This window comes from Rhododendron vialii, chromosome 5a, assembly GCF_030253575.1.
Source record: "Rhododendron vialii isolate Sample 1 chromosome 5a, ASM3025357v1".
NCBI lineage: Eukaryota > Viridiplantae > Streptophyta > Magnoliopsida > Ericales > Ericaceae > Rhododendron > Rhododendron vialii.
This window is the reverse complement of record NC_080561.1, coordinates 8,628,075-8,650,460: the sequence shown is the minus strand read 5'-3', so window position 1 is coordinate 8,650,460 and position 22,386 is coordinate 8,628,075. Positions and strand designations below refer to the sequence as shown.

At 40.0% G+C, this 22,386-nt stretch overlaps 1 protein-coding gene, 1 long non-coding RNA gene and 1 pseudogene across 2 annotated transcripts; 1 reads left to right on the top strand and 2 right to left on the bottom strand.

Moving 5' to 3' along the window:
• Positions 1–3,418: 3,418 nt before the first annotated feature.
• On the bottom strand, positions 3,419–6,084 carry LOC131325198 (uncharacterized). The gene is made up of 3 exons (XM_058357311.1): positions 6,033–6,084; positions 3,792–4,005; positions 3,419–3,684 (listed from the first exon to the last, which is right to left on the bottom strand). The coding sequence occupies exons 2-3, from the start codon at positions 3,978–3,980 to the stop codon at positions 3,592–3,594; spliced, it is 282 nt and encodes a 93-aa protein (XP_058213294.1). The 5' UTR covers positions 3,981–4,005; positions 6,033–6,084; the 3' UTR covers positions 3,419–3,591.
• A 1,382-nt stretch (positions 6,085–7,466) lies between these two features.
• Positions 7,467–10,367, bottom strand: LOC131325197 (protein RADIALIS-like 4; annotated as a pseudogene).
• A 1,928-nt stretch (positions 10,368–12,295) lies between these two features.
• Positions 12,296–16,147, top strand: LOC131325199 (uncharacterized). The gene is made up of 2 exons (XR_009199609.1): positions 12,296–14,760; positions 14,945–16,147. It is a non-coding gene; the product is annotated as an uncharacterized LOC131325199 (long non-coding RNA).
• Positions 16,148–22,386: the final 6,239 nt, after the last annotated feature.

Genomic DNA, 22,386 nt, shown 5'->3' with positions numbered 1-22,386 from the left:
GTGCCAAATTGGAAGCAAAGGTTCGAGGCATGAACTTCAATGTTCTTATATTAGAGCTAGTCTAATATTATTTTGCATTCTCATTCACCTCTTTTATTTTCTTTTTTAATCTTTATCGGCCAAATCACCCACCAGTGGACTCCAAACCAGCCTTCTAAAACACCAGCATGGTGAACTACACTTGATGTCATTCCAGAAAGCACATCATCATCGAAAACAGGATTAGGGGGAAACATTCGCTGAACTACATAGAACCGTTCAATCAACTGAGTACCAGAAATCACATATAATAGAATATCTATACCCTTCACCGTAGCTACCAAATTGGCTTAAAATCCCCAATTCCAGTTAACCCTAACACTAATTCGAATGAACAAGTTCTAAACAATCGATTTCAGTTTAGCCACAATCCTAATCTGAGAAAAATCGGAGCAATGGAGAGAGAGAGAGAGAGAGAGAGAGAGAGAGAGAGAGAGACCTTGTCGGCGGAGGGAAGGCGCTAACGGAGGTGGCGGTTGCCGGCGGTCGCGGTTGTGGTGGTCTGGTCGGCGGGCACGGTCCCTCTCGATCTGTGTGAAGGAAGGAAGCAGTGGCTTGAGGGCTGGAGGGCAATAGGGCAAAATCAAGGGGCAAATTGGTCTAGAAAATTGAAAAATGTCCAAACCATGTTCCAGAAACATTTAACGAAACATCAATAATACCCCCACCCCAGGGCAATCCTGCACTTTTAGCCCCGTTCCAGAAACCTTCTTTAAAGATAAGTATTTATTTTGAATCTTCTTAAAGAAAAATATAAAGGGTCATTTCACAAAATCTAAATAAAAAATTTATTTTACATTTTCAAACTCAAAAATAATGTAAATGTTTTGATTTTTTTTGCACCGTATTAAATATCTCAATGAGATCTATCAAATAAGATCCATATTGATAAGAAAATTATTTGCGTATGCACATAATTTTTGAGTTTGAAATTACCTTCTTAAAAAATAAGGAGTTGTGCTATGAGTAATGGGCGCCGAGGAGGAAAATCGTACCAACGGCGGCGTCGGGCCGTCTCCGGCCACCGGACGGCCGATCCGAGCCATCCAAAAATTCTAAAAAAAAAACGAGGGGTCCTACAAGGGGAATCAACGGTATCCGAGGTGTGGAGGGTGCTTGATCTGAGCACCCTTTTTCGTGTGAAATCATATACACGAAAAAGGGGTGCTCGGATCAAGCATCTTACACACTTCGGATGCCATTGATTCCTGCGTTAGCCCCCTCGGCTTTTTTTAATATAATTTTTTGACGGCTCGGATCGGCTCCGGTGGCCGGAAACGGCCTGGCGCGGCCGTCGGTACAATTTCCTTCCCCGGCGCCCATTGGTACCTATATAAATTCTAAAAAAATAAGTACCTTCTTCTTATTTTTGTGGAACAAGCCTTATTATTGAACAAAAAATAAGTTCTTATTCGTGTTCTGGAACGTATTTTTTGAATGGCGGAGATTTACGGGTAATAGATTGGCTATTCATTCCTTTTAGACCCCGTTCCATGACACCTTTTTAAAAAATAAGTACTTATTTCACATTTTCAAACTCAAAAAAAAATGTAAATGAAAAATAAATTTTCAATTTTTTTGCACCGTATTGATAGAAAAATTATTTGCGTAAGCACATAATTTTTAAACTTAAAATTGCCTTTTTATAAAATAAATACTTATTTCCCTTTCGAGAACGGGGCCTATTGGCCTAGGTTTATTATACCTTCTATTTATTCCTGACCGAGATTGATTATCTAAAGGTAATATATTATCTATGTCAATATAACAATAGAGAGCGGTTTTGAGAAATGTTTCTCTCACAATTGTCTTCCGTGGCGTAATGAAGGGTTGTGATTCAATTCTAATGTTGAGTTTCTACTAATCGAATGGCTTTTATTACTTTAAGTTCGAAAATCAAACCCAATGTGCTGAGGATTTCGTTTCTAAAGCTGAGATTTTGACACAGAGTTAATCCAAGGGGTAAGATCAATTCCCTAAACAATGAGATTTTATATGCGTTTCCATAATCCCCTCACCTCGCAAAGATCCTTCGGCTCCGGCAGCTCTCGCCCTCTTACAATCTGCTAATGACGAAGCAAGTTTTTTTTTAACCCTAATTTTAAGCCCCAATCTCTACTGTCATGTTTTGCTAAATTTTTGAAAGATTTTAAGCACAAAATGAGAAGGAAAACTGTTTGCCCCAGCTATTATTATTATTTGAGTTTTTTTTTTTTTTTGTCTTAAGTTGTATACAGTTTGTAGAATAAAAATTCCATGGTGGAATTCGATATTTATGGGGCAAGTCATGAACCCATGGACCCCAATCATTGTTGGAAAAGTATTTTTTTTTTTCAATTCAAGAAAAAATACTTTTTGCGACAAAATCTAATTTTAGCTTCTTTGTGATCTTCGCCTATTTTTGATTCTGCAAAAAATTGATTAAAATTTTTCTCGACATGTTTATTTACTTCTTTTGGCTTTTTTTACCCATAACAAAATGCCTAGACATTTTAAAAAAATACTTAATGATTCAAGTGGATTGTATCCTGAATTTGAAAAGCTATAAACAGTTTTTGCTACAGCTTTGGATTTAGAATTAAATGTTATAGAAGCTGAAAAGCAGTATTTGAGTAAAAGTTGCAAGATAAATATTTTTTTTATCGTGAATTAGTCTATTTTTTCCTTGACCAATGGGTAATTGTTATAATCAGAAGGAATATTTTTGCCTTTATGCCTATCACAACTTCTCCCAATCCGTAAAAGCATCTAAATTGTAACTTTTTCAACAAATTTTTTTTTATAAAAAACCTAGTAATTTTTAGAAGCAAGAATTCCATATTCTACCCTCAGATTTTTTCGCATACAAACACTTGATTGTGAACTAAGCAGACGTTTCCGCTAAACTAAATAAACTAAAGCCCATGTTTTCACCGAGTTTTAGACACGTCATTCTTCTCGCATACATCAACTAAAATACCATTTAACAAAAATAAAATTGACTATCACCATTTGCCTAGTGGAAACACACCCCAATTAACCTTGTGAGAGAGGCCATTATAACCAAATACGTTAGATTTATCTATCTATCTATTGTTCAACAATGAGGCCACATGCAATGCTCATTTATGTGCGTGCTCGCACACTATCAGTAATTTCAAGATTCAGGTCTCAAACTCGAACTTCATCAAACTCCTTCCCAATAAAAATGCACCCTTGAATCTTAATCTCCTCAGGAGAAACAAGGAAGATGAATAAAAATTTAACTTCCTATAACAAAAAGGCAATCTGAACATATAAAACCGAATATCAACAATACTCAAAGGCCAATTTGGTACTCCTTACTTATCAGTTTCTTTACTTGGTCTCTGAATCTTTGTGGATTTAATTTGAGTCTTGATTCAGAAAACAAACTAAGTTAACAATTATCATAACATGACAGATCCGGCATCGTGAACTCCAAACATACATAATCCCACCATAAGTAACACCATAATCTCATACTAATAATTGCGATTCTCATTACCGCGAAACATTACATCAAGATGTGGAAAAAGGACCGGTACTACATAACTAGTCGGCCATGGTAGTTTGAAGGGGAAGAGAACTCTCCACTTCCTTCGTTTCAGTGCTCCTTTCAGCAACAACTTTTGACATCCCGAACATCTGAGAACACAACCAAATTAGTTGATCGGCTGCGGCACCAAAAGTTGTTTAGATAGACAGAATATGTATGAAGCTTACTACGATTCCATGGGATGGCAAAAATATACCTTTTGGATGGTTTTCTTAAAGCATGTTTCGTGCTCGTCCATGGAAGCTTGAATGAACTCGTCGATGTGGTCCTTCAAATCCTCCATGAAAGTAGCATCGTCTGACTTCTTCTTTCGACATGAAGTGATGGCTGGTTTCACGGCAGTAGGCGATGGTTGCTTCTCGGGTGGACTGTTTTCTGTTGCCATTCTCAATACAACCCGACTCAGAATTCTGCATCACCAGCAGTCCAGCATAACAACATAGTTCGATTCGACAAATAGAACCAACGTAATCAATCTTAATGCTATGTCTACGAACACAATTGTGTAAGATAACAGAAGTTATCAAACAGGAATGTAAATAACAGTCCCGGAACAAGAGTCTTTAAACATGATTAGAGATTAATCATATGACAGAATAAGCAAAATACTATTGGAATATCAAATGGTAGAAAGTCATTTCCCCGGGTGAATAGAAATACAGATAATTCAACTTGTCTAAGTTTCCAATTGCTAAAATCAATTTCATTCAATGGGATGCTTACCAATCAGGTAATCAATCAACTAGATGCATTGACTGTCGAAAAAGAGATCTTTTGTAAAGGGCTTCCAACATCAGCAATAGCTTCTTCCATGCTAGGAGTACATGCATCTAGGAGTAGAATTTAACGGAGAAAACAGATATGCATCATTTGATTTCCTTCAAGAACTTCATTTCGAGATGCATGCTCCCCCTGCATTTACTTAACGGACTAATAATCAAGTCCATCGATCATTGAAAGGGTTGTCCGCATGTTATAGTTTTCATTGGCCCAACATAATAGAGCAGAGTTTCAAAAAGAAACAGGACACAGAAGTTAGTCAAGTGCGATTGCAACACTTGTGTTCCAATCAGCCAGTAGCAGGGACATTGACAGACTTTCAGAAGAACGGGCGGCTGCACTATAGATTGCGAACCCCCTCAGCTAAAAAAACGCATCAAAATTTTGTGTTCTTCACACATAATTTAATTTTACTTCCAAGATACTGCTTATGGCTTAAAAACCACTTTGATTGTTTGTTTGTTTTTTTTTTTTTTTTTGGGGGGGGGGGGGGGGGGGGCTTGTAAGTATTAGAGAAAACAACCACATTGATTGATTGATTGTTGAAAACTGCAAATTAGAGCCGTTACCGAATTTCACCATGGCTTGCAGCCATGAATCAGTCAGCAGCCCCATGGGTGTGACCATCAAATTATCATAGTAAAGAACCATACTAAGTCCTACCAATGTGGCACGAGTAAAGAGCTTCAACTACATGGTTTTTTCAACCACATGAAAAACTTTAAATCTTAAAGAGAGTATATGCCTCGACCATAACTTACTCATCCGCTCTAGGCTAAAACACAATTGTGAGGGGTGAAAAATGTGGTATTGCTCCACCTGTAGATTAAATGCTTGACCAAATGTCTCAGAGAGATCCCAGTGAAATTAGTCATGCAATTGCATAGCTAAAATTTAAGCGAAATGGTAGGGGTGACACCGATAGACAATTATAAAGAGAAAATAGATTAAGGTGATTTGTGTATGTCTATTGTAGCTCAGTAAATGTGGTAGGTATGAGGAGTGATATGGTTCCGGTAAAGGGTAGCATTAAAGGGAGAGGTAGTTGGGTGGACCAAAATTGATGTTAAAGGCAGTTATCACGGGACAAAGCTTAGTGGAAAACGCCCAGATACAGGAACACCAGCAAGTCTAATAGTTAAATTTCCAGGGGATAAACAACAAAACAAAGAGCCAATTGCCTGAATATGTTGCTAACAGATTGGAAAGTTTTACTTTTGGGACGTCGTAATCCGATAACTTGATTAAATAGAATAACTGATTCAGTATGATTGGACTAACATAATCACAATCATCATCATCAAGAAGATAGAACTGGGAATTCGCATGATTGAATTCAATTTTTCTCAACCAAGGAAAAATAAAACGTAATAGAAAGTGAAAGTGAAACTAAAACATAGACAGGAAACCCCAAACAGACAATCCGAGGGGTTGATCTATTGGTCGAAAGCCTCGGACTTGGGGTCCAAGTTGCTCGGCTTTTGTTTGAAACCCATGCCGTCGGGCTTCTGCTACTGAACCGTGGGTTTTTTATTATTGAAACCATGGGTTTTTAATTATAGAATTCATCGTGGTGTATGTGGTGTATGTATGCGTGTAAGCTGATCTGGATACTGGTTATAAAAAAAAAGAAGCCAGTCAGATAAAAGAAACGCACCTCAATTGTAGAAGGGTTGAACCGAAACCTGGTGAAGAAAGAACGCAACTGAGAGTCCAGCACTTTCCTTTTGTTCTCTCTATTTGTATTATCAACCATAGCTTGGGAAACAAGTTTTTTAATTTTCAATTTTTTTTTTTTTTGGTATTTTGATTGGCTTGGAGAACAAGTTTGGATTCGGGAAGTAAGATAGCAGAAGAGGTCCAATTTTCAGCTACTGAAACAGCACTTAGATTGGGCCTAGGCCCATGCGTACATCGGATAATGGCCCACATCGATTGCGGCTGACCGAATACCATTCCAGCACTTTCATTTTGTTAAGAAAATAAAAGGAAAAATGACGGTCAAGGTCGAGTTTTGATAATTAATACCCGCCAAGGACATTTTCAGCATTAACAAATGTTCTTAACTTGTTCTTGAAGGTATTAATTATCAAAACACGTCATGGACCATCATTTTCCCAAAATAAAAGCCCTCACGGCCGCCTCGAAGATCTGATAAACTTAGTCCCATTTTGTGATTTTTTTTTGGAACATGAGCCTCCTGTAGGCAATGCAAACTTTTTAGCCTGTATTTTTTTTTCTTCTTTCGTATATATTGTATTTTTTTCTAAGAAATCGGTCCAACCACAACATGTAAAACGAGCGAAGAACAATAAATAATAAAAAAAACACAGACATAAAAGACATAATTTTTTTTTTTTTTTTGGTGATTTTTGAACGTATAATTGAGTATATTCATAGCTCACACCAATTTTCGCCATCTATATGTCGATGAGGAACGAAGTACAATAGTTCCATCAGTTGCATATAGCATATATTCGCAACCTAGGGGTGACATGATGACATCATCAATTAGCGTAATACACTGTCTAAGTTTTGAGGTACTCCTGAGGCCCCCAAATATTAAATGAAGCCAAGGCCGGCTCATGGGGTAGCCGGGGAAGCGGCCACTTCCGCCCCCGAATTTTGGTCTAAAATTGAAGCTCCACTGTAATATAATTTGCATATTAATATTAGAATGTTTTTAAATAAAAACACAATTGTCTCTTATTTTCTTCAAAACCTCTTGCAATAATATCTTTTTACATTTATATTGTCATAATCATATCCTTTTAGTTTGATTTTTTAAGTTATTTTTGTACTTTTATCATTTTTAAAAAAAATTCATGAATATGTAATGTGCTCAATATAGGGAATTCGCTTCGAGCCTCCAAAATATATGAGCTGGCCCTAAATGAAGTGCATACCAAACCAAACCAAATTAGACTTTACAAGCCCAACAATTTTCCTATGGATTTGTTGTCATATTTTGTTGCTTGTTAGGTACCAGTTAGTGAGGCTGCTTGCTGCACAGTTCACATGGAGTATTTGGAACGGAAAAAAAAAACTAAAAGACTGAATATTAATACATCAATTAAAAAAAACACTCTCTAATCACATTCCGTTTTCACAAAAAAAAAAAAAAAAAACTCTTAACAAGCCGATGTGATGATACTTTGTGGAGACTTAATTTGTAGAGGAGGCAGAGGCTTAGATTGTCATTATTTCAGCTTGAGAAACCTGAGAAGCCTGTAAAAAGGAAGAAAACAAACATACTTAGCTCAATTAACTCTGCTTCTTCCTAGAATCTGCAAAATAGACTCATGAAATGCAATAAAATTGCAAAGTGTAATGCTTCTGTGCTAGCAGGGGCGGAGTCGGGATTTCTAAGGTGTTAAGTCAGATACCTAATCAATGTATGAAAAATACAATACATGTAGTAGTTTTAGTGTGTTTTTTGGGGCAATTTTTAATATCCGTTGGATCAAGTAGTTTTGGATAAACAAGTAAAATATTACACGCGTATTTGAGAAAATTTTGCAAGTTGAAGGGATAACTTGCCACAATGTGGTTCCGCCCTTGCCTTGCTACAATATTAGCAGGAAATGTAAGCCATGCAAATGAAGTGGATTGTAGTCTATCGAAGGTGAGATCCGGGCTTCAAACACTAGTACTGTATCTCTTTCGTTATGGATAAAATTTGGCTACACCCTGGCCTTGAAAGTATATCCTTACTAATCGTAGTTTCAAAAGTTTCATCAGCGCAATGCCTTATAAGTCCATAATATCTCCAATTGCCTCGATCGTGCTCTCCTGGCCTCTTGGTTTTGTCTCATTGTTTATCTTGTAAGTCAAAATCATTGGATTCGGTCGTACTCGATCCCTACTCCCAAACCCTTCCAGCAGAGCTAAATCGTAGTTTCAAAAGTTTCATTATCGCAATGCCTTATAAGTCCATATATCTCTAATTGCCTCGATCATGCTCTCCTGGCCTCTCGGCTTTGTCTCATTGTCTATCTCGCAATCATTGGATTTGGTCATATATACCCGATCCTGTTGGGTCAAGACCCCGACCCCGATTCACACCTCCAAGCACAAGCACGAAAATAAACCAAGCACAAACGAGAGATATTCGAGGAAAACTCCACTATGTATAAATCACATATACAAGAATGAAAAGCCTCACCGGGATAGCCACAAACCGGCTTCCCCACTCCTCTCTCTCTCCCTCACTCCGGTGGCTCTCCGACAATCTCTCCGGGCATCTCCGAGGAGCCCCGCTCCCCCGAAGGGGAGCCTCTCCGCTCAACTCTCTCTCTGCCTCTCACTGTCTCCAGCACACACACACACACTGCCGAAAGGCAGTCAACAAAAGGGAAAGGGCACCAAGGGGTTTTATCCCCTACAGCACACACCCACACCACTTGGGTGTACCCCAACAGATCCTACTCCCAAACCCTTCCAGCAGAGCTACATCTGATGTCCAAAAAAAATCCTTGATTTTCAGTTTCCACCCTTATTGGTCTACTCAACCGCAACTTGTATCATTTGCCTCTAAATATTGGTCGCTTTATTTGAGAAAATTCCATATAAGTGGATACATGTTGGCCTTTCCATGAAATAAGTAGCGTTTACAACGAACCTTGTGCAAAACTATAAGAATATATTATAGGCTTTGATGTTTGGCAAGTGAGCATGGGAAATCAACAAGTGTTTGTTTCAATGAGGTGGCTCAGGTGGGATGTTCGAATCTCACGGAGGCCAAACATTCTAAACTTCGGGGCCACTAGAAGGTTTGGCCGATGGCTAACTTCATAGCTCCGGAATCAGTCGAGATGCGCACAAGTTAGCTCAGACATCCGATTATTTTTAAAAAATTACATTCTATAGTTGATCTAGATCCTGTAGGATTAGATCCCTTATGTGTGATTCCTTTTAGATTAGAGAAATAGGGGGATTAATTCTTTTTGTTGAACGAAAAAGAAAATAAAACAAGTTCAGAAAGAGCTTGGCCTTTTGGACAACTTCATTTGACTGAAGGATGTACCAAAATCAAGTAAAAAACTTTACTATTATTGCATGCTTCCACCTTTTCTCGTTTAGGTTATAGTCCATGTCTTCAAGCAAGCTTCGATTATCAATGTGGGACAAGTCTCCAACACTTTATGCCAATGCGGCTCGGTTGCATGTAGAGGCTTACAGATGATAAAGAAATGAGCGAAAAGAAAGAAAGAGACCCGGAGCGAATAACTCGAATACTAAATCGCGTGCATGCCAATAAAGGCCCAACTTTCATTCCAATTCATCGATTGACATGGGGAAGCGATGTTTAAACCCTATAAATGTAGCTCGGGTGGCTTAGATAGTCAGTTTAGCTCCAAGACGTCATTCAATCCCAAAAGCAAGAAAAATTTGTAGATTTACGTAGTTAAGGTTTTTCTTCTTCTTCGAACATAAACCAAGCTGATTTTCCCCCCTCAAAAATAAAACTAAACGGAATTTGTACGAAGTTGGGAAAAAAAAATATTTGAAGCACTGCGCAGCTTCCACCTTGACAGGGTGGTGCTCTGCGTACTAGAAGGTGCGGCTGGATCACCTCCCTACTTTGAAGAAATTGAAAACTATGGTAAAAATACTAAACGAGCAAAGCCGGGTAAATGTGTTTACCTTTGATCCTCATCGGTAATGCCATTGCTTGCATCACTGAATCACCTGTAATTGGGAATCTGGACCCGACCCGACTCGATCAGCCGGAGATCCTCAAGAAGTATATCATAATGTCTCTTGACTTCCTCTGCAGATTTGCCTCCCCCCACAGCCCTTGCTACATTCAGCCACCGGTCTGGAGTGTCCTTGTCAAACCTAGCCAAAGCCTGCTCGAACCACTTGTTTTCCTGTGGTGTCCATGGGGACCCCCTTGCACTACATGTTGAGTTTACAGAGTTTGATTCCATCACACTGTCTAGTCTGAGAGAGAGAGAGAGAGAGAGAGAGAGAGAGAGAGAGAGAGAGAGAGAGAGAGAGAGAGAGATGATGGCAGGGTGGTAGATTTGAGCTAGTTGGGAGATTTCCTTTTTTCCTTTTTTGAGTAATCGACGCAGATCCAGACAACTGCAATCTTAGGTTGTGTGGCCGCAGTGTGAACCGGAGCCCCTTTCCACAACTATTTAAAAGTTTCTGCTTGCGAGGAGGGTGAACTAGAGAATTTCGATGGCAATCGAATTAGAGATTTGTGCTTGTAAAGTGATTACTCCCGCCGAGTCAGGCGGGGGAATCTTCTCTATATTTGGCTAAAGGTGGAGGGACTGAATTAGTCAAAATCTGCTTTGGAACCACAAGAAGCAGCTGAAGCAGGACAAGGAAAACAGCAGGGGGAAGGGAAGGGGAATCAGTCTGCATCAAGGGGAATGGAACTCTATTTGCTTAGACTGTCTTTTATATATTTTGAGGGTGTGTAAGAAAACCTACTGTTTTTTTATTTATTGAAACGGCAAATATATTAATATTGATAAACTCGATAACGGGTACATCAAGGAGAAAGAGAAAAAAACCTATTGTTAAGAAACCAAAGAAATGATATTTTCTAGCGATCTTTAAGGGTCCGTCGTTTGACCGTGTATAAGGATTGAATTGGACTATATATCTAAGAAGCACAGCCGGAATTTGATTAATATATTTTGACGATCTGAATATTACACATGCTTGATAAGGATGATCTCACGAAGCGTAGAATATGCAATACCATGGAGGTTTGTTATTATCAATTCCATCACAATTAGTTCGATGCAATTATATATACACTTGGCCGTTTAGTTCGATGCAATTATATAGTATACACTTCGCCGTAATTGTCTATCTCCGCATTCATCACTGGGGGTGATATGTAGTTGTTAAGCCACATTTATTTACACTATTGTGTGCTTATCAACAAAACTCTATATGGACTTTCGCTAAACGAGCTGATAGCACAAACCTGCATACAAATTTCTCTCACTCGCCGGTATTTTGGGGTCTCATAAACAAAGTCTTTCGTATTGTAGTTTGGCTCTCATCCGAGTATTATCAATTTCGAGCTGATTCAATCGAGCAATTTCAAGCCTATTCAATCGATGAAAAACACGAAAATCAATAAGAGTCGTCGAGTTCGTTAGTCGTCAAAAATGACGAAAGGAGAAGGGGGGGTTTTGTCTTGAAACTTTGTTCTATTTGTTCAAGAATAAAATAGATTTTTTGTTTTGTGTTTTTTTTTGGCTATGAGCATCTGAAGGAGGAATTAATTTTTTTTTTTTGGGAGGCACAGTAACCCTTAATACCTCCGCCCATGGGTTGAGCCGTTGAGGTGCACGGGTGTGCAGAAGTTTTATTGGTCTCAGATCTTTGGAATTGGAGTTTCGGATTTTTGTTCTGATCAAAGTGCAAGTATCCATGCATGCACGGGTGCACGGGTGTGCATATACTTTCCCACATCGCGCCATGTTCTATTAATTGGGATCATTATTTTAACAACGATGGACAATATAATTGATTTGGAAGAAACAAATATTTACATCACCATCAGTGTATATAATTTTTTCTCTATGAAAAATCTATGCATTTTTCGGGATCAAGTCAAAATCTTTTTGAATTTTTTTTTGCGCCATTATTAAAGGGATTCTAATTGAGCTGTTTTAATTGATGTTAAAAAAAATATAATTATTTGCAAAATTTTGTCTTTCGGCCGAGAAAAATACACATTATTTAAAAAGGGCCAAACAAAAAGATACAAAGATAATATTGCTAAACCAAGTGAGTGACTTTTAGTTTTTTTTTAAGCCCGTAGAGAGAGAGAGAGAGAGAGAGAGAGAGTTCTTGGTGGCCACCCCTCATGAAACAGAGAGAGAGAGAGAGAGTTCTTGGTGGCCACCCCTCATGAAACTGTTGGGGTACACCCTTAGTGGGTGGGTGTGACCACAGGGGATCACTTCCCCTTGTTGTATGAAAAGTGCAGTGTGTGCACTGTGTGTGTGTGAGTAAAGCTGAAGGTGGAGCTGCCACCGTTATTGGGGAATTTGATTTTGAATCTACTGCAGATCTGTCCGCTGAAGTTATTGGGAGTGAGTTTGATGGTGGTTCAAGCTCAGTCCACCTGATTCAATGTTAAGCACCTTCGGGGTGCATGCGCCTCTGGGGCGCCTGGCTCAATCGAGGTTGAGCATTTGGCTTGATGTGGGTCAAGCATCTGAATTTGTATATGAATCTGTTGCCGGGACTTTTGAGTTGTCGCGCGACTTGTCCGAATCTGTTCTGAAGTTTACTCGAAGACTTCGAAAATCTGGCTCTTCTGTTGGTTTGTTCCGGTATTCTGAATTTGTTAAGAGCATCTGTTATCTGCAGTCAGTCTGTTTGTTTGTTCTGTTTTGAGAGCACTGTTGTTTGCTTCTATAGTTTGCTCTCTTGTCTCTCTTTGTTTGTTCGAGTTTGTAGAGAGTCTGTTTGTTCTGATTTTGGATTGTATTTGGGGGCAGCATCGGACCTTTGGAGAATTGTCGTCAAGGTGGAGATTGTTGAAATCAGCACATGGGCTGCTGAAGTGTGGCTCCAATTCTCTCATTGGTCAAAGATTGGATAAAGATGGGCAGCCTTTCTTGACAATGGAAAGATCAGCTATGTGTTGTTGAAGATTGGCAAAGATTTGGAAAATCTTAGGCGTGGATACTGGAGTCAATGCCACAAGCGTAGCATTTAAACCACGGTTTGGGTTTTGCCTATAAATTGGGAGCTTTGCTCCATGGTTTTGTATCTCTCTTGAGTGAGAGACCAGAGAGGAGAGTGAGGTAGTGTAGAGAGAGTAGAGCAGCGTGAGGGCTCCTCCTTCGGGAGGGAGCCGAGCTCATCCTAGGAGGCTCTGTCAAAAAGAGAATGATAGAGCATCTGAAAATCAGAGAGAGTTTGAGAGCAGCATATGTATGCATTTGTATCAGTCTATGAGTGAGTGTGAGTTTGAGTGATTTTGTAATCCTCCTCTTCCTCTATAATAGAAATTCGTCGGCCCTCTCCCGTGGACGTACCCGATTTTGGGGAACCACGTAAATCTTTGTCTCTGTGTTTGTATATGTGTTTGTGTTCTGGTTTGGTCCTTTGTTTCCGCAACAATTGGTATCAGAGCATTTGGTTACCAAGAACACAAACTCTGTTTCGGCTCTGTTTTCCGTTTCTGTCCAGAAAATTACAGTCACGGAATTCTGATCAAAAACTCAGTTTGATCACTGAGTCTCGTGCGTCTCTCCGAGACGATTCCAACGCACCAAGGCCCGTCGCGAACCGAGCACCACAGAAGCAGAACACTCCGTTCGACGGCGGCGTGTTCACCGCGAGTTCTGTCCAGATAGAACCCAGTTCCGAAAAGTGATCGGAAATTTTTTTTGATCAAAGACCCAAATTCGGATTGTTGAGACGATCACAACGGTGGTCGGAACGTCGTCGGAGGTGGCCGGAGGAGCGAGCACGCGCCGGTCAAAGGTGGGGCGCGCGGACGCGCGTCAGATCTACGCGGCGCGTGAGACGCACGCGCAGGAGTTGGGCTGGCACACGCCAGCACATGTTGGGCACACGCTGGCACACGCCAGGCGTGTGTGGTCAACGCCACATGGGCGGTCAACGCTGACTAGGCGATGAGTCAGCGGCCCAGTAAGCAGCCACGTCATCGACCACGTGGCGGTGCCACGTCAGCAAGAAGGGTCCCATTTTGGTGACACGTCAGCGGTCAACTGTCCACGTCAGCCGGTCAACGATGACGTGGCAGTCCAGTCAGCGGTACAGTGGCTGGTCAATGGTCAAACTGCCAGTTTTGTTTTTTTGCGATTTCGGGGCCATTCGGACTCCGTTTTTCGCGTATGATTAGTCGATTTTGACTATCTCGACGTTCCGGACGCAACCGCGGGCTCCATTTTCGGATTGGGGGCTCCTAGGCCGGTGCGAGCGCTTAGCGGAGCAGACTTGCAGAGATCGGAGGTTGATCGAGGCAAACATGCGCGGAGCTAGTGAGCAAGGATACACTCGGGTTGGTAGTGACACAGGCGCTCACTAGTGCATTGGTTTGCGGAGATGATTGACAGTGATCGGAAGCAGTCTGGTTCAATCGGATTTTGTGCTCTGTGATTGGGCACGGTGCGTTCGGGGTTCAGCCGCGGAAGATCTGGTCTTGCAAGGAGACACTCGGTCAGTTGGTAGATACACTTCCGGTGTGGGGGTGGTGAAACTTCTGATGGCTAGCAGTGACACAGGCGCTTGACTAGAGGGGCAGAACGGGATTGACGAACGCGGATTACAGCATCCAGGGGGTGATGCGGGCGCTCAAGCAGCAGAGGAGCGCGGATAGAAATGGACTTTGCTGCGGACATCTCGGGATTGGGATGTGGAGCATTCGGGTTTGGATGCGGAGCACTCGGTTGAGGGGGTGCAATGTATCGGCGGTGTTGCCGATATGAGTCACGGATATCTAGCTGGGTTGTTTTAGCCTCCTCGTAGGTGATGTGTGAGATTATCTGGCGAGTGGAGCCTCTGGTGTGAGCAGGGGATAGCTGTGGTGCTAGAGTGGCGGATTGCAGTCAGACAACGCTGCGGATTCAACGATTACCCCACTCGGGTGTAGGGGGTGATTGTTGGGGTACACCCTTAGTGGGTGGGTGTGACCACAGGGGATCACTTCCCCTTGTTGTATGAAAAGTGCAGTGTGTGCACTGTGTGTGTGTGAGTAAAGCTGAAGGTGGAGCTGCCACCGTTATTGGGGAATTTGATTTTGAATCTACTGCAGATCTGTCCGCTGAAGTTATTGGGAGTGAGTTTGATGGTGGTTCAAGCTCAGTCCACCTGATTCAATGTTAAGCACCTTCGGGGTGCATGCGCCTCTGGGGCGCCTGGCTCAATCGAGGTTGAGCATTTGGCTTGATGTGGGTCAAGCATCTGAATTTGTATATGAATCTGTTGCCGGGACTTTTGAGTTGTCGCGCGACTTGTCCGAATCTGTTCTGAAGTTTACTCGAAGACTTCGAAAATCTGGCTCTTCTGTTGGTTTGTTCCGGTATTCTGAATTTGTTAAGAGCATCTGTTATCTGCAGTCAGTCTGTTTGTTTGTTCTGTTTTGAGAGCACTGTTGTTTGCTTCTATAGTTTGCTCTCTTGTCTCTCTTTGTTTGTTCGAGTTTGTAGAGAGTCTGTTTGTTCTGATTTTGGATTGTATTTGGGGGCAGCATCGGACCTTTGGAGAATTGTCGTCAAGGTGGAGATTGTTGAAATCAGCACATGGGCTGCTGAAGTGTGGCTCCAATTCTCTCATTGGTCAAAGATTGGATAAAGATGGGCAGCCTTTCTTGACAATGGAAAGATCAGCTATGTGTTGTTGAAGATTGGCAAAGATTTGGAAAATCTTAGGCGTGGATACTGGAGTCAATGCCACAAGCGTAGCATTTAAACCACGGTTTGGGTTTTGCCTATAAATTGGGAGCTTTGCTCCATGGTTTTGTATCTCTCTTGAGTGAGAGACCAGAGAGGAGAGTGAGGTAGTGTAGAGAGAGTAGAGCAGCGTGAGGGCTCCTCCTTCGGGAGGGAGCCGAGCTCATCCTAGGAGGCTCTGTCAAAAAGAGAATGATAGAGCATCTGAAAATCAGAGAGAGTTTGAGAGCAGCATATGTATGCATTTGTATCAGTCTATGAGTGAGTGTGAGTTTGAGTGATTTTGTAATCCTCCTCTTCCTCTATAATAGAAATTCGTCGGCCCTCTCCCGTGGACGTACCCGATTTTGGGGAACCACGTAAATCTTTGTCTCTGTGTTTGTATATGTGTTTGTGTTCTGGTTTGGTCCTTTGTTTCCGCAACAGAAACCACCGCACGTCCGCACCACATTCGAATATCCAAATGCATGCGTTAGCTTCTCAGCTACTAGTTTCAACAAGGACAATTGGTGGTTTGGGGAAGGGTTGAGAATCTCCAAATACACTAATTTTTGAGATACTATCGTGCAAATGAAAGTTTATGAAACGTTAATTTGAAACATTTTTTTCCCGGCCGTAAGAACTGACCCTAATTAATGAAGGGGCAGCCCTCCATGCAGGATCGCACCTAGCTAGATAGGCCGGTGGTTATATAATTAGTTAGAATGCTGCCCTCAATACATGCATCCACTAGCAAAAGGTAGGGTAGTTGGATTGCCAATTAGATGAGTGGCTAATCTAAATGTGACATCAATCTCATAAATGAAATGGTGGTCCTGTTGAGCTATGGAGACGATCAGCTTCAGCAAATTCTGTCCAGACAGGAGTCATGACGTCCGTCCGGTGAAGAGGATGGAAGACCTGAGGTTCTAGAAATCCTGTCTATGACGTCCGTTCGGTGAAGAGGATTGAAGACGTCCGTTCAGTGAAGAGGATTGAAGACCTGAGGTTCTGGAAATTCCGTCTATGATGTCCGTTCGGTGAAGAGGATTGAAGACCTGAGGTTCTGGAAATCCCGTCCAGACAGGCCTCGCCATTGTCCAGCAGTCGGCACAGGCAAAACGCATGTTTTACCCTTTTTAGGATTTTTCTGTGCACCGCCTACATAAAGCCCACACACAAAGAAATAGTTATTTTAAGCACCATAATTCGAATTAAAATGCAAATATGCTGGCAACGATCCTTCTTCATTATGTGTTGGTCAAAAATAAGATTCCCACTCGAATATATCTCTCGCATAAGTTTGCCAAAAAAAAAAAATTGAGCTTGTGGTTTTAAAGCTAACATATTGTGTATTGGGTACGATTTTTGTAACGACCCTGATTTTCGGTAAATAAAAATTTCATTAAATATTTAAATTTTATTTTAATTGCTTGTTTTTACTTTTAAAATTCTTTTTAATTTCTAATAATCCGTCATAATTAGATTTTAGTCCTCAAAATTTATATTTCTTGGCGAGAAATCCTACATGGCAAGTATAGTTAGTTTCTAACCGATTAGTTGGAGAAACCGAACCACCAATCCACCTAGTTACAATTCTCTAACCTTAGATGGACCTTTTTGACCGTCTTTGAGCCTTATGAATCCCTCCAACCCTAATTGAACTTTTTAGACCTAGAGAGATTATCATTATACTCCATATCTAGTCATTTCAACCTTAGTCATCATCATTATTACTTTACCCATTGGATAATAAATGTTAGGGGAATTTTTGTCCCTTGGATAATAGAAGCTAGATTTGCCTATGTATTTATATATTTGACAAGACAACTCATGCCATCATTTTATTACCAAAAGAAGTCATCTTTTTGCTTCCAAAAGAAGCAACCTAAGCCTTGTCACTCATCACCTCTCATCCTAGACTATTTAGTACCTAAGTGTACTCATATATAACCATATATGTAGATATATACATATATATACCTAGTACTATTGAGAGAGGGGGGGGGGAGGAAGAGAGGGAGAGAGAGAGAGGGAAGAGGCCGAGAGAGAGAGAGAGAGAGAGAGGGGGGGAGGAAGAGAGGGAGAGAGAGAGGGGAGAGGCTGAGAGAGAGAGAGAGAGAGAGAGAGAGAGAGAGAGAGTGTGTGTGTGTGTGTACGTGTGTGCATGTGATTTTGTACACTCAAACAAGTTAACTCTTTTTGACCAACTTCACACTTAACCTAAGTACTTCATGACAACCCATTTCTAGTCAATTTCAAGCATAGAATCCTAGCCTTTGATCATCCTAGATTTTCACTACAAACCTAGACTAGGATTGACCATACATGGAAGGCTATACCTAAGCCTAATATCTAGGCATTTATGAACAAAATCCTAGTCATTATTATGTTCTTTCTTGCAAGCAACATTAACGTAGGACAAGACAAGGCCATACCTTGCCCATTTATCTATTGGATAATAATTGCTAGGAAAAATTTTATTCTTTGGGTAATAGCCAAAACTTTTGCTATAAATAGCACCACATCCTTGCCATTAAACTCACACATTCCAACCTTTCAACTTCCCTCTTTAGAAATTCTTGAGTTCTTATTTTGTTCTTTCTTGTTCTTGGCGTTCTTGAGTTTTTCTTGAAGTTCTTCTTGAAACTCATCCAAAGCCGTCACTAAACCACCACTCGACCACCCTCTCGATCCAAAAGTTTTAGTGGTATTGGTCAAGATTTAGTTTCGAGAGAAACCCTTCTCTTTCGAAGCTACCGGAAGCTTACCGTAGGAAGTTACTCCGTCCGATAGACAACTTACTTTTCGCAATCGTCACTACCGCCAAGAAGAAAGGTAGAGTCCTTTGTCCACTAACCCCACGTATAGCGTAGAATCGTATGTTGGAAAGTAGAATGCCCTTACTCTCTAGTTCAAGGCATAAAATAGAATATCCTTAACCGTTTTTCTCTAAGTAGATAAGGTGATCTGTCACTTATAATGTTTGGAATGCATGATAGTCAACAAACTTATTTTTGCTAATGGAAGTATGAGCATGTATACGTGAATTGTTTGTATTATTTGTTGAGTGATAAAGCATAAGTGATTTTCACTCCAAAGGCGTCCGTACATGTGGCGTTATGCTTTAAGTTGTGATTTGAGCATGATTAGTATTATAGAGTTGAATGATCTTGCTAGTTTAATTTCAAGATTACAATGAATGATTTATATCTACGTACGTGAAAAGTCCAACCACGGAGTCTATGCATGCAACGTGACACAAAAATCGAGAAAATAGAGACATGACACCTAGGGTGTGTTAAAGGCAAGAAACGATTTGAAAACCGCAATATGGCCGAACATGGTAGCCTATTGTGTGGTGTGTGTGTGTTTTTCGAAAACCCAATGGGAACCCAGAGCGGCGGAACCGAGGAATGAATTATGGTTTGGTTATCCGCGGAGAGGAGCCAATGCAATTGTTTTAATGATTTTCGAAAACCCAAATGGGAACCCGGAGCGGCGGAACCGAGAGTTTTGAATTGTGGATTGGTTATATATCCGTGGAGAGGAACCAAAGCCAATTCAATGTTTTTGTGTGCCAATGGGAACCCGACGTAACAGAACCATTGTGAGGATACTTGAGAGACCGGCGCGGCGGAATCGATGTTGGGTGTGTTAAAACGATTTTGGAAATATTGATTTGGTAAATGAAATGTCACTACTACAATAATAGATATGCATCACATTAAGGAGATTTACAAAGATCACAGTTTTCAGTGAAAAGTGTGATAAAAAATTGTGCTTAAATTTTTTTATCTCAGTTTAAATCCAAAGCTGAGATGAAAAGTGGGTTTTAGCGCAAAATAAAAGACCTCGTTCGTGCGGCGAGATAAAAGAAAAACAACCTCACCCTTGCTGCGTGATAAATGATTTTAGGGTGGAAAAAAATGAGATAAAAGATCTCGCTCTTGTGGCGAGATAAAAGAGAAAAGACATCACCCTTGTGGTGTGATAAAAAAGAGAAAAGACATCACCCTTGTGGCGTGATAAAGGTTTTAAGGCGGAAAAAAATGAGATAAAAGATCTCGCTCTTGTGGCGAGATAAAAGAGAAATGACTTCAACCTTGTAGCGTGATAAAAACCTTTAGCGCGAAAAATAGTGAGATAAATGATCTCATTCTTGTGGCGAGATAAAAAGCCTACATATTTGGCGCAGTCTAAATTTTCACATGGACGGGCTGATACTCATTTAGGCAGACTTTGAAAAGTTATGTGAGAAAAACGACGTCGCTTAAGAATTTTTCAAAGTTCTTTTTTTTTCTTTTTTACAAAAGGTAAGAAGATAAACCCTAATTACACCCATCCCAAAAAATCTTTACGTTTCATCTTCATCTTCACACCCAAAAAGATCGAGAGAGAGAGAGAGAGAAGGCAAATCCTACAACTGAGTTCCACCAGTGCCCAGTTGTTTTTTTGACGACGGGCAGACTGTTCCACTAGTGCCCGATTTTCACGTGGGCGAGCCGTGATCTTTACGGTTTACTGTAGTAGTAAAATTTAGTAATTTCGGATGTCTTCCAAGTATACGTTTGACACATTAGGTAAAAAAACAATTATATTATTCTGGCTTAGCCTTATCTAAAAAGGATTAAAATCCAATTGAGAAGCCACCATTGAAATTGAAATTCAATATAAGCACAAAATCCATATGAAATAATTAGTTTATAAAAAAAAATTTCTAAAGTTTGTCCATAATATTACAATCTGCAGGTTGTGATAATTTTCATAGAAATACAAAGCGCACACTACTAAATTTACTAGCTAAAACTAAATTTTTCACCCCAAAAATTTTTTTTAGTGACCAATAACTAATTTTGATCAGCAAAAGATCTGTTTTCATATTTTAAAATTTTTTTAAACAATGTTTATACTTGTATTTTTTTATATATTTTAATATCATGTTAATTGCATTTCAAAAAATTCAACAAATTTTAAGGAAAAAAGAAAGTTTTCTCACTTTAGGAAGTAAATATAAATATTTTTGTTTTTCTAATGTAATAGAAGTTCTTGGCTAGCTTAGTGGTAAGGACTTGAAAAATCAACTAAGGGTGCGTAGGTTCGAAACTTGACAATGACAAGAAAAGATGGTCTAATAGATACAAAGAAAAGATCACGCGCAATGATTTTCCATCTCAGTTTATGGTGGTGTGATCATTTTGAACTTTCAATCACGTTTATAGACCGTGATCTAAAGTGACGTACAATCACACCCAGAAAAGAGAAATAATCACGCCCAAGAGAAACAATCACGGCTTATAACCGTGATAAAAGAGAAACGATCACACCTTTTGGTCGTGATTGTTTCTCTCTTTCAATCACGGTTTATAACCGTGATAAAAGAGAGTGACTTACAATCATACCCAAATCCATCATGGTAACAAAAGCGTGATGAAAAACTTACAATCACGGCCAATAGCTTTGATCTTTATAGTTTATTGTAGTAGTGGGTGAAAATAGTGACATGGTCTACGAAATGTCACGTAGGAGAAACTCAGGAAATCAAAGACACCTACGTTAGTTTGGACAGTGAATGTGGATGTATCATTGTTAACTGTTTTTGTCAAATATGCATGAATTATGTGGAAATCATTAAATTTGTGATCTATTGTTTGAAAGTTAAGGGTTTGTGGGTATGGGTGATTCTATTGAGCTTTTGTAACTCACGGTGTTACCTTTGGTGACCCTGACATATTATATCGGCGGCGACGCTGGTATAATGTGTCAGACTTGGTAGATGAACAGGGTGAGCTGCACACCTTGAAAGCTTTTGGAGCCGAAGAACTGGCTAGAATGGAAGAGTAGGCGGAGCTGTAGTTAGGAACCTTAGTTTCCCTTCCCTTGTGTAATAAAAGTACTCCCATGAGAGATATGATGTAATAATGAGCCAGACTCTATTTAGCTTTTCAATGAAATCGTTTATTTAACGTTCTCAAAATTCGAGGCGTTACAATTTTAAAGATGTGAGGCCTTGATGGCAACAAGTCGTCGATTGTAGTAATCGGTCATTTTGTAGGGTTTGTAAAGTTGTCTATTCACGCAAAAAAATCAAGTTGATCGGATATCGATAGATATATAAAAAATTGAATTTGCGTTTATAAACTAGACGATCATTGACAATTTAACTTTAAAGCAGACATTCAGACCATCCATTTGATAAGCCACCGTCCATTTTATAATACAAAATTCAATTTTGATATACCTTTCAATATCTTATCAAACTATTGTTTGCGAGAATAAACAATAGTTATATCAAAAGATATTGATATACCTTTCAATATCTTATCAAACTAATTTATATCTACGTACGTGAAAAGTCCTACCGCGGAGTCTATGCATGCAACGTGACACAAAAATCGAGAAAATAAAGATATGACACCTATGGTGTGTTAAAGGCAAGAAACGGTTTGAAAACCGCAATATGGCCGAACATGGTAGTCATTGTGTGGTGTGTGTGTGTGTTTTTCGAAAACCCAATGGGAACCCGGAGCGGCGGAACCGAGGGATGAATTATGGTTTGGTTATCCGCGGAGAGGAGCCAAAGCAATTGTTTTAATGATTTTCGAAAACCCAAATGGGAACCCG